This window comes from Rhineura floridana, chromosome 6 (assembly GCF_030035675.1).
Source record: "Rhineura floridana isolate rRhiFlo1 chromosome 6, rRhiFlo1.hap2, whole genome shotgun sequence".
In the NCBI taxonomy this organism is placed as follows: domain Eukaryota; kingdom Metazoa; phylum Chordata; class Lepidosauria; order Squamata; family Rhineuridae; genus Rhineura; species Rhineura floridana.
The window spans coordinates 151,075,062-151,090,733 of record NC_084485.1 but is presented as its reverse complement, the minus strand read 5'-3'; the positions used below and the strand labels follow the sequence as shown (position 1 = coordinate 151,090,733).

The window sequence follows — 15,672 nt, the reverse complement described above, 5'->3', positions numbered from 1 at the left end:
TGAGAGTCATGTTTATATAAATATTTCTTCATACTGTGTCCCAATAAGTATTTGATTTCACACTATGATTGTAGATGATTTTTTCCTCTACATTTTAAGTGTGCCCTTCTTCCTGGGGGTGGTCATGGTTCTCCATTGTTTTCATCCTGAGGGGAGGATAGGCTGAGAGATGGTGAGTAGCACATTTAAGGTCTCTTCACCTCCCCCCCTTTTTAATTTGTATTTATTTTATAATTCTCCAATATCTTCCCCTGCCTGTTTTTATGTATTTTAAATATTTTTAGATTAAATAAATAGGAAATCATAATTGTGAACCTCCCTAAAAGCAATTTACCTATCCTTATGTTTTGGCAAAGTGATGGTGTGAAGGCATGCTGGTAGAACAAGAGACCATGTTTGAGACATGTTATAAGGTGTTTGAGGACTTTGTCACACCTTACTTTTTGAGACCTGTAGATTCATGTTGGAAAGAACACGTGCATGTATTGAATGGTGGCTTGGGTGCTTTTTTTTCAGTCTACGCTGCATGCGTAGGGAAGGTGATACGTCATCTGGCAGCTAGCTTCATAACGTGAGAATGAAAAACATTTGGATCACCATTCATTTGTTTACTTTTCTCACTATTGAGACCACTTCATATATTACTTTTTCATACACAGAAATTTAATCTTTGTATAGGAAAAAGTATTTTGTAAAATGTGAAGGACAGTGGCTGCCCAGTCAGTATAACCACTGTACAAGATCTACTCAGCCACTGTAATTACCTTTTTGTTTTGAGTGCCCTTTTGTCTGGGTCTTGGTTCAGGTGTGTGTCCAACTTTGATGTGCAAGTAGTGCCCCCCCCAAGTGTGGAGGCTTGGACAAACATTGTGTTATGGAAAACCAAAGTCTGTGTGAAAGTACATATTTGGGAATGCCATCAGTGTAATCCTAAACACACGTAATAAATAATATCGAACTTGCACGTCACAAAATATATTATGGTCATGTCCATAAGCACCGGGAGGGTAGTCGCCCAGGGGATCTTAGTCCCTCTGCTGTTTTGGGATCAGGGTCCCTATGTCTCCAAGCATCCTACAGTCAGCATGAAAAGGGAGTGTGTTAGTCACTGAGAAGAGTCTTCTAATAGGTTTCCTTCCCTTTCCTGCTGATTGGAGCCACTCAGAGTGAAAGGAGGTGAGTCAGCCACTGAGAAGACTCTTCTCAGTTGCTAATGCTCTCCACTTACATGCTGATTGGCTCCTAGAGATGTTTGTTGTTGTGAGAGAATGCATTAACAAAGATCTCATTCTTAATCCAGGAGTAAAAAAGGGTGTATGTGGCTGCAACTATTATGAAGGAACTCTGCACTTCTGAATTTTCTACTAAACAACTGATAAATACCTATGTAACTTTGTGTCTGGAGACTTATTATTAAGAATCACTTTCCATAACTGTAAGGAGGTATGTCCACACGCATGCATCCCAGACACCTAAATGAGGGGTGAGAGCAGCATAGGGACATAAGCAGATGTCTTATACCAGGGGTTCCCAAACTTTTCTTCTACATAGACCACTTGAAAATTGCTGAGGGTCTGAAAGTATCTGAAAATTTACTATGGGCATATGCAAGATAATTAACTCCCATTAGTGATAAGAACAAGAATTTGGGCTGTGCGTATGATATTATAATTTAAAGGTGTAATCTTAATTTTGCTAGTTGTTTATGTCACTACTATTGCCATTACATTCAGTGATATACGGGAATTACTATTTATGAGTAACATTAGTACAAAAAACATTACTAAGGGTTCTGTATTGTCTGGTACAGGAGGAGGTCCATGGGGGTGACACCATGAGTTACTGCACCAGGTGACACCAACCCTAGTGACGCCACTGCTACCCCCCCCCCCAGCCCAGGTTCCGATGTGGCAGTGTCTTTATTCCTTTTATCTCTCCTGCTCTTCCTTTGTTCCTAGGGTGAGTCCTACCTTTCACAATCATGCTCATCCCCTTCCCTTGAGGATGCATTAGCAAAGGAGACCCAGAGATCGCGCAGAACCTTTTAAGCTTGCTTTTCTGAGCTTGCAATCAGGAATTTGCCATGATGAAGTTTAAAGGGGAATCCCCAGTGATAACAAAACCTGCATCCTATAGAGCAGTTGTAATGGGTTTGAATAATTGTCTCCTGCGCAAAGTGTCAGAGCAGAGACCTGGAAAGATTTCAGTCACACACTCAATGTATTTAATCACCCTAAGGTTGAGTATCAGGGAAGAATGCAAAAAGACAATACCTCTTGTTAAAAAGAGAGATGACTGAAGAAACTCTTAAAATGGTTAAAGAGAAAAGGAAAGCAAAAGCAAAAGGAGACAGAAACACGGTCAGAACCCTATATGCAATAATATAGCAACTAGTATGCAGGGACAAAGAAAACTATTACAATAGTTATTGTATAGAAATAGAAGAGGGCAACAAAAGAGGTAGCCCTATTCCAAAAGATTAGAGAAATTAAAGGGAAATTTAAATTTAGGGATGTTGAATAATCAACAGGGGAACACACTGATTGACTGAGATGAAATAAAAGGAAGATGGAAGCAATACCCTGAAGAACTCTATAAAAGAGATGACAGGATGACAGATTCATTCATGGAGGAACTGTATGATGAAGAACCAGAAATTTTAGAATGTGAGGTGAAAGCTGCTCTTAAATGTCACTACTATTGCCATTACATTCAGTGATATACGGGAATTACAGGATGACAGATTCATTCACGGAGAAACCATATGATGAAGAACCAGAAATTTTAGAATGTGAGATGAAAGCTGCTCTTAAAATTCTTGAAAGAAACAAATCACCAGGTATAGACGGCATACCAATAGAGTTGCTACAAGCTACTGAGACTGTCCAAATTTTGACAAAATTTGTCAAGAAATATGGAAAACTAAACAATGGCCCACAGACTGGAAGCGTTCAATATATATCCCAAAGAAAGGGGATCCCAGAGAATACAATAATTACCGAACTATTGCCTTAGTATCCCATGCAAGTAAAGTAATGCTCAAGATTCTACAACAAAGGCTCTTACCGTATATGGAGCAAGAAATGCCAGACATCCAAGCTGAAAAGAAAGGGAAGTGGCACCAGAGATCATATCGCAAACATACGTTGGATAATGGAACGGAGCAAGGAATTTCATAAGAAAATCACCCTGTGCTTTATAGACTACAGCAAAGCCTTTGACTGTGTAGATCATGAAAAACTATGGAATGCTTTAAAAGAAATGGGGGTGCCACAGCATCTGATTGTTCTGATGTGCAACCTATACTCTGGACAAGAGGCTACTGTAAGGACAGAATATGGAGAAACCGATTTGTTCCCCGTCGGAAAGGATGTGAGACAGGGTTGTATTTTATCACCCTATTTGTTTAATCTGTACGCAGAACATATCATACGGAAAGCGGGATTGGACCAAGATGAAGGAGATGTGAAAACTGGAGGGAGAAACATCAATAATTTAAGATATGCAGACGATACCATACTCTTAGCAGAAACCAGTAATGATTTGAAACAAATGCTGATGAAAGTTAAAGAGGAAAGCACAAAAGAAGGACTACAGCTGAAAGTCAAGAAGACTAAAGTAATGACAACAGAAGATTTATGTAACTTTACAGTTGACAATGAGGACATTGAACTAGTCAAGGATTATCAATACCTCGGCACAGTCATTAACCAAAATGGAGACAATAGTCAAGAAATCAGAAGAAGGCTAGGACTGGGTAGAGCAGCTGTGAGAGAACTAGAAAAGGTCCTCAAATGCAAAGATGTATCACTGAACACCAAAGTCAGGATCATTCAGACCATGGTATTCCTGATCTCTATGTATGGATGTGAAAGTTGGACAGTGAAAAAGGTGGATAAGAGAAAAATCAACTCATTTGAAATGTGGTGCTGGAGGAGAGCTTTGCGGATACTATGGACTGCAAAAAAGACAAATAATTGGGTGTTAGAACAAATTAAACCAGAACTGTCACTAGAAGCTAAAATAATGAAACTGAGGTTATCATACTTTGGACACATAATGAGAAGACATGATTCATTAGAAAAGACAATAATGCTGGGAAAAACAGCAGGGAGTAGCAAAAGAGGAAGGCCAAACAAGAGATGGATTGATTCCCTAAAGGAAGCCACAGACCTGAACTTACAAGATCTGAGCAGGGTGGTTCATGACAGATGCTCTTGGAGGTCGCTGATTCATAGGGTCGCTATAAGTCGCAATCGACTTGAAGGCACATAACAACAACAACAGGGTTGAGTAAAGCTTTATGCATTTTTCTTTCACTTTATTTATTTATTTATTATTTTATTTATACCCCACCCTTCCTTCCAGCAGGAGCTCTCAGAGTTCATAATAATGTCTTGGGGAGAGTCATCTGACCTGGGACACAGCCATATCACGCTTTGCACTCCTTCAATATCATCTTCAGTAAGAGTCACCCCAGATTAAGGGAATTAATCAATCCACCAAGAAAGTAATAATATCAGCCTCCTCCTCCTTCTCTGGAACCCCCCAAATGTGCATATGGGTCCTGTGGATCCGGTCTTCCTGTTCTACTCGGAGCTCTAGCTGCTGCGTTGCCATTTTCAATATGTAAATTTTACTATCATGTTCAAGGCCTAATCAGGGATGGTGTACCTTTGACACTCCAGATGTCGCTGAACTACAATTCCCATCATCTCCAGCAAGCATGGCCCATGTGCTGGGATGATGGAAGTTGTGGTTCAGCAATATCTGGAGTGCCAAAGGTTCGCCACCTCTGGTAGATGCATAAGCCATTTTTGTAATGTCTTTAAACTGCAGCAATATTTTTCCTTCTATTGGCTGTGAAGCCATTGTCCCAGTCTGCTAAGCGAGCTTTCTGGATTTACCCAAGGTACTCATCTACCTCTCTCTCATCTGAAGGTTTCTTAGTTTCCTGCCTCAGATGTTTTCTTGCCTCCCTGCAGCATGTCAGTTTCACTCTCCTGATCTAAAAGGTCAGAGGAGTTAGGGCTAATAACAGTGTCAGAACTAGTTTTGGGAATTTTCACCCAGCTCCCAAGCTCTGCCCTGTATCACCTACCCTTTAACACTGTTTTGGAGTTAAATATTCACAAGTGAAATATACACATGTGGCTTTGGGAGATTCAGTGCTATGCCCAATGGCATACTCCGTCCCCCTGTACTGTGTCATAATATAATAGCACATTATTCCCATTATAATGATTTCCTCCCTTTTAATCAGGGAGAAGATTGTTGTTTGTTCATATTATTGTCCACAATCTGGGATCATGAGGTGGAAGAAGAGATGGAAACTGTGTATCTCTTAGGGAAAGGGGATGGTCACTTGGGAGCAGGAAGTGTGCAGAGGTGTGTGACATGCTTCCATCAGATGTGTCCTCAGAGGAGGATGAGGAGCAGTGGATTGGCACAGCAGACCCAGGAGAGGGAACAAGCAGACTCACCCAAGATGCAGCTTCAGACCTCTACCTGCAGGAGAATGCTCAGGACACAGCTGGAGCTCCTCAGTCAGACTCAAAGAGTGAACAGGAAGCCCCTCCACTCCCTGCAGAGCGAAGACGCCTGTGAGTAATACAGAAATGCAGGTGTTCTGGCTGTTTAAGGCTACAAGTTCCCCGGAGTTGGAGGGCTGATGGCTAGCATCTGAACCAAGCATCTGCTTAAAAGGCCTTTGCCCTCCGCTGGAAGCATTGTCAAACACCAGTGTCAGACCCTCACCAGCCATGTCTTGAAACCTGAATTGCCTTGTTGAAATATTGAACCTTTGCTTTGTTAACTGACTTTGCCTTTTGGAAGATGAACCAGTATGTGTAGTGAGACCCCTTGACCCTCTCCCTTGCGTATCTGCTTTACATCCAAGCCCCTCCTAAGGCAGCTGCCAGCTAATTGTTTTACAGCACCATTAATTACCTTGGTGCAGTTGGCAGAAACTGACATTGTACAGGCTGGTGGCTTTTGCATCCTCAGCTGCTTTCACACTGCACTTTATTCTTTTATTCTGACGATTTCTTACCTGGTAATTTGAGCTTTATATTTGATCTTTCAAACAATGTATAAGCTAATTCCGGAAATCTTGTGGAATATAGTGCAAGCAGTAATTTTTATGATAAATACCAGAACTTCATCAATCAGTTTATTCCAGGCAACCAAATAACAGGTTTTAGCCAGATAATATACTAGTATACAGGCAGTATCTAAAAACGTTAACAGTGGTATCTAAAACTGTAACAAAAATTATAAAAATTATAACATTATAAATACCAGAAATAATCCATTTGCAAGCTAGGGAACCCAGAAAATCACTGGAGTTTTTCACTAGCTTACAGCTGCTCATGTAACAGGTACCCCAGCATGCAGTGAGTTCCTGCCCTTTAGGTATGCAGGGTTTTTTTGCCTGATGAAAATTGTGCTAGTATTCCGATGTAGGTGTGGGTATTAGCAGCTTTTCACACACACACCCCTGTGTCTATACAACTAAAAAAAAAGTATTAGTATATCAGATGCTAAAGGGAGAAGGGTTGCATGGCGACGGGATGAGAGCTTAGACCTCCTACACAGTGGGGAACTACAAGGCACATGTGTATAAAGGGTGAGGGACACAAACAAGATGCTGTTGGTTGCAGCTGCATGAAAGACATTTGTGCAAAATACCTATATAACAGCTGAAAAAGCTACTGTTCCTTAACACAACAGGTACTGCAGTGTGAAAGGAATTTTAGAAATCAAGACAGAAGTGCTACCATTTTAATCCGTTAAACTAATGCAATAAGCCCGATGTCTGAAAGCAGCCCTGGTGTCCACTTCTTCATTTAAGATGGAGTGGCATCAAGTGATTGAAACTTCAAGGCAAGAAGTTTCTTGCTTTGCAGCTGCAGCTTGGATTCTTTCTGAACTTTCCCAGCTTGAACTTTCCCATGTCTGACATAAGATATCAGGTGCAGAAAAGGTTACTGTGGTTCACCCAAAACAGCCTGGTAGGCCAAGCTGAGAGGCCTAGCAGCTTTAATTAGGCCTACAGACCAGAGGTTCCACACCACCAATTTAAAGAGAAATCTGCAATTTTGAAGGCTACTTCTCAAACCACATTGAGCAGGTTTATGGATGACTGCGAAATTACTGGTTCTACTTATGCATACTGTACTGGTTTCAATCTTATCAGGCCTCAAGCATGCAGCATGCTCAGACCTGGAGCCTGAGGGAATCTGGAGTCAGTGTACCCATAGGTTTTACCTAATGATATTTTTACAAAAAGTGAAAGAGTTGTTAAATCTTAACATAGATCCCTGTTGTCTCATCTAGGTGAGCCCTGGGCTACAAGTCAGGAAGTCCTTTGGTTAACTTCTCCTTATACAATAAATTCATTTGCTGGATTTAGGCAAGCCACTACTTCTCTGCATCAATCCTCCCATCTGCTGTATGTGGATGATAATACTGATGGATGGTGTTCAATGCTGGTCCTACTCAGAGTGCACCTATTGAAGTGAATAGACATGACTAACTTAGGTTCATTAATTTTCATGGGACCACTCTGAGTAGGACTTAGTTAAATACAACTCGTGTGTGTGAAGTGCTTTAAACAAAAATATAATCAAAATGCTATTGCCATCATCAATCCTTCTCCACTGTGAGGTGTTCAAATGCTGTCAAAATCTTCCTGCTGTATTTTACCAGTTACTGTTTTCACTGGCTTTAATGGATGTGCTTACATTTTTTCCCCTTCATCTTCTCAGACCATCTCCAGAGGAGGCTTGGCAGTGGCGCAACTCTCTAGAGAAACTCCTGCAAAATCCCTGTAAGTTTGCTGTGAAGTTCTCTTGCTCTGGGAGCATCTATTCTAGCAATGTTAGGGTACTTATGGGATGTGGGTGTAAGTTAAATAATCACTTAGGAATGGCACTATACAAATAAAATTATAAATATATTAATTGCTAAAGTGTTTAATGATGATATTATGCAGAGCTTTTGATAAAAACTGAACAGTATTGCACCTCAAATTAGAGACTTGGAGGAATCCAGGTATACAGGCCTGTAGTAAGGAAATATGAAAGAGAAAAACCTGGTGTGTTTCAAGCAATACATACACATCACTTGTGCAGGAGGTGAATTCCAGCCACAAGCAGTTAAAGCAATTGACTTAGGCCATTTGATACCATCTAGCTCAGTATTGATGACATGGACTAGCATTGGCTTCCTGGGATTCCAGGCAATAGTCTTTTCCAGAAATTGAATGTTGGATCTTTGCATGCAAAGCATATGCCCTGCCACTGAGCTACAGCCCTTTATGTGTTTAAAAAAGTATCTTTAAAAATTGTTCTTTTCAATTCACTAATGAATGCACATCATACCTAGCCTAGGGCAGATCCACACCATTCATTTAAAGCACATTCAACACCCATTTGAAGCACATGAATCACACCACAGAATCATGGGAACTGTAGTTTGTTAAGGGTTGTGGGAACTATAACTGTGAGGAGGAAACTACACTTCCCAGGATTCTTTAGGGGAAGTCATGTGGTTTAAATGAAGAAATATTTATATAAGTATGACTGTCAAAGATGTTTATTTGTTGTACACCGCCCTGAGAGCTTTCTGCTATAGGGCGGTCTAGAAATGTAATTAAATAAAAAATAAATAAAATAAATAAAATAAAAATAAATAAAATTTATTATTTACACAACCTGCAAAGATGTTTGTAGTGCAGTCCTATGTTTGTTCACTCAGAAGCAAGTCCCAATGTATTCAATGGGGCTTACTCAAACAGGGAAGCGTGCACAGAACTGCAGCCTCAAGTGACAAGGAACCCTAACCCAACCCAAAATTCAGAATCATGCCACTTTAAGCTGTTTTGCAACTGTTTATACTTTTTATGGTTATTGGATTTTAAAGGGATTCATTTCTTGTTGTGAGCTGCCATGGTTTCCAGTCACCAACCCTACCTCACAGGGTTGTTGGGAAGACTCCCTATACACACACACACACTGGAGATATAAAAATACATACACCCCATATAACACTTTATTGTCAAAACCAGTTGGTCATTGCAGAACATTTTTCTTTAAAATAAAATCAGTATTAGCTTCCTACGTAATAAAAGCAGTGATACCTATATAAGCCCTGCCTAATAGCTCTAAAAATCGGATTGGAGGGGGAAAGATTTACAACACAAACACAATCCTTTGCTATGTTCACTCAAAACTGCCATTAATTTACAGCACAATCCTAACCATGTCTACTCAAAAGTAAGTCCTATTGAATTGAATGGGGTTTATTCTGGGTATGTAGGGTTAGCATTGCAGTTTACTCCCAGAAAAGTTAATATTGGATTAAAGCTTCATATTGGGAACATTTTCAGAACAGTGCCCTCTTCATGGCCTCCATGACAACCATGGGTCTGTCCCAAGTAGTATCTGGCCCCACTCATGTTGCTGGTCACACCCTCGACCTTGTTTTCTGTGTTGGTCGGGATGATGGTGATCTTGGTGTGGAAGAACTCGCGGTGGTTCCGTTGTCATGGACAGATCACTACCTGGTCGGGTTTAGACTCACTGGGACTCAGAACCTCTGCAGGGGTGGGGGACCGATTAGAATGGTCCGTCCCAGGAGGCTGATGGATCCAGATGGTTTCCTGACGGCTCTTGGAGATTTTCCTGTCACCTTGGCAGGCGATCCTGTCGAAACCCTGGTTGACCTCTGGAATAGAGAAATGGCCAGGGCAGTGGACACGATTGCTCCTGAGCGTCCCCTCTTTCGGAGTGGAGCCAAACCGGCCCCATGGTTTTCCAAGGAGCTGGTGGTGATGAAACGTGTCAGATGGGGACTAGAGCGACGTTGGCGGAAGACTCAGAGCGAAGCTGATCAATCTCGGGCTAGAGCCTATTTGAAGGCCTACTCCGAGGCAGTACAGGCTAAGAAGAAATCTTTCTTCTCAGCCTCCATTGCATCTGCTGGGAGCCGTCCAGCGGAACTGTTTCGACTGGTTAGGGAGCTTTTAAGTTCCAGCGCCTGTGAGGGTAATTCTGACCACTCAGCAGACCGCTTTCAAGAATTTGCATGGCACTTTGCAGACAAAGTCGCTCAGATTCGCTCTGACTTGGATGCCAAAATTGATACAGTCTCTGAGGATGTAACTTTGGTGCCTGTTTGTCCAATTAAAATGGATTATTTTCAACTTGTCCTGCCCAAGGATGTGGACAAGATCCTTGGAGCGGCGCGTGCCACCACTTGTGTACTGGACCCTTGCCCTCCCTGGCTCATTAGAAGTACCAGAGGGGGACTGGTCGATTGGGTCAGGGCAGTAGTTAATGCCTCTCTACAACAAGGCAGAATTCCATCACGCTTAAAGGAGGCAGTTATAAGACCACTGCTGAAAAAGCCCTCCCTGGATCCCTCTTTACTAGGCAACTACCAGCCAGTCTCCAATGTTCCATTTTTAAGCAAGATAATAAAGCGTGTGGTGGTCGTCCAACTCCAGAGCTTCCTAAATGATACGGATTATCTGGATCCATTTCAATCTGGTTTCAGGCCTGGCTATGGGACAGAGACGGCTTTGGTCGCCTTGGTGGATGACCTACGCAGAGAACTGGACAGGGGGAGTGTGTCTCTGCTGGTTCTACTGGACCTCTCAGCGGCTTTCGATACCATCAACCATGGTATCCTTCTGGGCCACATTGCTGAGATGGGACTTGGGGGCACTGTGTTACAGTGGCTCCAGTCCTTCCTGGAGGACTGAACCCAGAAGATGGTACTGGGGGACTCCTGCTCGGCCCCCTGGCCATTGACGTATGGGGTCCCTCAGGGTTCAGTTTTGTCCCCCATGTTATTTAACATCTACATGAAACCGCTGGAAGAGGTTGTCCGGGGTTTTGGAGTTCGGTGCCATCAGTATGCTGATGACACTCAACTCTATTTCTCTTTTCCACCTGAAGCCAAGGAAGCCGTACAGGTCCTAAATCAGTTTCTGGCATCAGTGATGGACTGGATGAGGGCAAACAAGTTGAGATTAAATCCTGATAAAACAGAGGTACTCCTGGTCAGTCGGAGGGCAGATCAGGGAATAGGGATTCAACTGGTGCTGGATGGGGTTGCACTCCCCCTGAAGTCTCAGGTTCGCAGTTTGGGTGTACTCTTGGACTCAGCTTTGAATTTGGAGGCCCAGATTACTGCTGTATCCAGGAGCGCCTTTGCCCAATTAAAACTGGTGCGCCAGCTGCGCCCATTCCTGGAGCTGCCTGATCTGACTAGGGTGATGCATGCCTTGGTTACATCCTGCTTAGACTACTGTAACACGCTCTACGTGGGGCTGCCTTTGAAGACTGTTCGGAAACTTAAATTGGTACAAAGAGCTGCAGCCAGAGTGCTAACCGGGGCTGGTTACAGGGACCATACAACTCCCCTGTTACAACAGCTGCACTGGCTGCCAATTTGTTTCCTGTCACAATTCAAAGTGCTGGTTTTGACTTACAAAGCCCTATACAGCTCAGGTCCAGGCTATTTGACAGATTGTATCTCCCTACATGAACCTGTCCGGGATTTGAGATCTTCAGGTGAGGCCATTTTTGTGCTCCCCACACCTTCGCAAGTACATATGACGCGGACACGAGATAGGGCCTTTTTGGTGGCCGCCCCTAGGCTATGGAACTCCCTTCTGAGTGAGGTGCGATTAGCTCCCTGCTTGCTGTCTTTCCGGCGACAAGTAAAGACTGTTTTATTTCAACGGGCATTTGGGATAGAGAACGACCAAGATTAAATGTCATAGGATTGGTGTCTACAGTATATGATTTTATTATTTTAAATTGTCCGCTGTTTTTAACGTATGTTTTATGGTTTTTAATTTTTCTCATAGTTTAATTCTATTTTAATTGTATATTTCTGTATGTTTTACTGGTGTTGTTTTTAGTTGTAAGCCGCTCTGAGTCCTATTGGAAAAAGGGCAGGGTAGAAATAAAGTTTATTATTATTATTATTGTTCAACAAACCAGGAAAATTTAAACTTGTTTGACTCCTGCACACGAGAGAAAAAGACTTGCTATTGCTGAAAGCTATATACTTACTCAATTTATCAAATTTTCAGATAAGCAGGAAAAAACAATGGTTTTCTGGCCTTGCAATGGGGTCTAGCCTGGAGGTCAACAAATCCCTTGTCAATCACAACCCTGACTTCACTTATTAGCTACAAATCTGAAAGGGCAGATTAGGGCAGCTAGCTACAAGCTTAACAGGTTGCAGGAGGAGCCTGGCATTTTGATGTATGTCTCGTGAACCAGACCACCTAGAAACTTAATTTTTTAAAATGAAAGTGGAGAGTCCAGAGATTAAGGTGACTCACTTGGAGAGGGCCTCAAAAATCCAGATTTTCCAGGCGAAAACCGGAGACCTGACAACCCTAAGTGAGACATAAGTTTGTGCTCTGTTCTACTAAAATCTCAATAGATCTACTGAAATATATGCTGCTCTACTGATTGTCTGCAAAATACCTTGGAATGAGAGAAATCTACTGATATTTGGTCTTATGTGATTTTTTAAAAAAAATATTCCACAACAAAGCAGCGATAAACTCTGTACAAGTTGCTTCTTCAGCCAGCTGACTCAGTGGAATCAAAGCAGAGCCAGAGTCAGACTGATAGTTGTGTTCAGTGTATACAGTCAAAAAGCCTTTCATGGATGGAAGGAGCTCTTCTGTTCATAGAGGCAACACCTGGATCCAAGTTAAGATGGCTTGAGGCCTGGGTACCTTAAGGACCACAACATCCCACATGAATCTGGTCAAGTAGTATTAAGATCATCCTTAGAGGCTCTTATCTGGGTCCTACCATTAGACGTGAGATGGGTGGTGACTGGACTGAACTGCTTTTTTGGTCGTGGCACCCTGAATTTGGAACTCTCTCCACAGGGAGATTTGCTGGGTGCTAAGTCTGTTTTCTTTGCCGCACCACCATGGTGGACCTTTATGTTTGCCCAGGCCTTTTAGATCTGTAATTTTTAATCTTGTTTTAACAATGAAACACTGCTGCCCTACTGGCTAATGGAAGGATGGGGAACCTGTGGCCCTCCAGGTATTGATGAACAAAAATCTCCATCATCCATGGCCATTGGCTATGCTGGCTGAGACTGATGAAAGTTGGTGTCCAACAGCATCTGGAGAACCACAGGTGTCCATCCCTGACCTAATCTGTTGAATTGTTTTATTGATTTTTAAAATCATTTTCCTTGTCTTTAAAATTGTCTGGGAATCCTTTTGGAAGTGTTCCAAATAATAATCATTTTGTAAAAAGGGCTACCATGCTTTTCTTTATTTCTGGTCTCTGCCTTACAAGGGATCTTTGTGTAGGGATAGGTGAATCTATCAATTTCAGGTTCACTTTTCTCCTTTTACCAGTCTTAAATTCACTTCTCCACATTTCCATATCAGTTTGTAATTTAAAAAAAGTTTGTATGCAATTTTGCCTAATATACACATTTTTGCAAAGCAATTTTCTCTAAAATTATGCATTTTTGTATGTTGTTTTCAGTAATATATACATTTTTATGGACACTTTAGCATATGTATGTTTGTACGTTACTTGGCTGGAGAATAGCATTGCAAAATTCAGGGAAGGATAGATGTGATTTTATTTTTGTATTGCTTCAGAAGTGCCAATTAGGTAGATTCACCTTTAAATGTAAACATAATCAAATTTCTCCCCCATCTTTATCTGTGTGTTTCAGTTAGTGCCACAGACAGTGATGGCTAACAGCTGACTTTTATCAGCTATTGCTTCTTTGTCCCAGTATCTTTGGTGCAAATTGCAATCATTTGCAATAGGTATAAAATGAGGGCCAAACTAGACATAGTACAGGAGATCCATGATTAGGATCTTCCATAGTTTTCTCTCTCTCTGTTTCTTTGTTTTATTAACTCTATGGATGCTTTGAAGATTGAGGAAGTGGTACTCAGGGGAGATTTTATATTACCTTTTCCTCCCACACTGTTTTTCTATTCCTCTCCCCACCACTGCCAAAAAGTGAGCTGTGATTTCCTCAGATGAGGGAGGGAGAATGATAGCAAAAGTAAAGGAAGAATGGGTAAGATACCCTCTCCCAGAGCAACCACTTCCCTGATCTTCAAAGCAATTGTGTGGCAACCAATTAGTTTTTTAAAAACTGGGAAATCCTAATCAAGGATATCTTTTGTCACATCTCCTTTGGCCCTGACTTAATAAATCTAGGAAGAACTTCCTCAAACAACGCTTTAAGATAACCACACGTTGCAGGGATCCCACTTCACCAACAACACATTTTTCTCTTCTGTCCCAGTCCCCTTTTTGATAAGTATTCAACCTGAGGAAGAGTTCTGTCAAACTCAGAAGCCTGTGACTTTTAGTTATCCTCCACAAAGGCATTATGCTATTGCTGCTATTTGGATCCTTTCACCCTATTTATTAAAAGTCCTATAGTATGACTTGCTATAACCTGCTACATTATCCTCTTCTAAAAACTGCTTACTTACACTGATGGGAGAGATTCAAACATGAGAGAAAAGAACATGAATGACAAGTTGAGGGCAGAAATGCATTGTTTCACTATAGCAAACATAATCTGCATGTGTGATCAAACAAGGTTAATACAGATGTTGAACTGTAGGGGACTCTGCATTTTACTTGTCAGAGATCAAAGCTCTCTCTTATTGAAAAGGATTATAGTTAATCCATGATCTAAAAATTTCCCAATTTTTCTCTGTGCAGATGGGCTTGCCAGCTTCCAGACCTTCCTCCAATCTGAGTTCAGTGAGGAGAACATTGAATTCTGGATTGCTTGTGAAGACTATAAGAAAATCAAAGTGCCTGCTAAAATGGCTGAAAAGGCCAAGAAAATCTATGAGGAATTTATCCAGAGTGAGGCTCCCAAAGAGGTCGGTTGGTTACATTAAAAGGGAGCTCATGTATTTGCTGTATGCTAACAGCTGTCCCTGGTGGAATGATCTCATGAAATTATTCCCCAAATTGTGAGATGTTAAACCATCTAAACCATCCCTGCAACTAAACCATGCAAATTAAAAGGGGCTGTGAGTAGTACCAGACCCTCATGAAATCTCTGTGTGATTTCTATTGTGGTTTAAAACAAGGTTTGAGCACAGTGAGAAGAAAGTTTGGAAAGGCTCTGTTGTGTTAGCTTCTCTGTTGTACCCATCTCTGCTATTTCTCCTTGTTAAAACTTTTTTTAAAAAAAGAAAACCCTCAATGTTCCTCCCTTCCCAATCTACTCAGACCTCTCCCATTGTGTTAAACTACCACTTTTCGTCTGTCAGCGGCCTTCCCTTCTCACTCCCATGACATGGCCACTTATGTTGTGCAACCTGCCTTCTCTTTTGTTTCTCTACCCTGCCCTAACTTTGCACAAATTCACTTACAGGGGCTGTATGATGACACTCTTACATTTTTTATTATATGTAAAAAACTATTATCTAAATTAGAATTGCAATAGAACTTTAGTCCAATTAAAAGCCTGATAATTTCCCCCAAATATGCCAATATTTTCAGATTACAATTTGGATTTGTTGAAATTTTAAGTCTGTCACATGTAGCCCGCAACCAAGACCATGTACTTCTTCTATGGAAGGGGCAATAGCTCAGTGGTCAAGCACATCCTTTGCACGCC

At 41.5% G+C, this 15,672-nt stretch overlaps 1 protein-coding gene across 1 annotated transcript in view; it reads left to right on the top strand.

The window, feature by feature from the left end:
- LOC133388029 (regulator of G-protein signaling 5-like) overlaps positions 1-15,672 on the top strand; it is a 68,425-nt gene that overhangs the window by 40,755 nt on the left and 11,998 nt on the right. The window contains exons 3-4 of the mRNA XM_061634089.1: positions 7,770-7,831; positions 14,760-14,926. Coding sequence (XP_061490073.1) covers positions 7,770-7,831; positions 14,760-14,926 — 229 coding nt within the window. The remainder of the gene's footprint in view (positions 1-7,769; positions 7,832-14,759; positions 14,927-15,672) is intronic.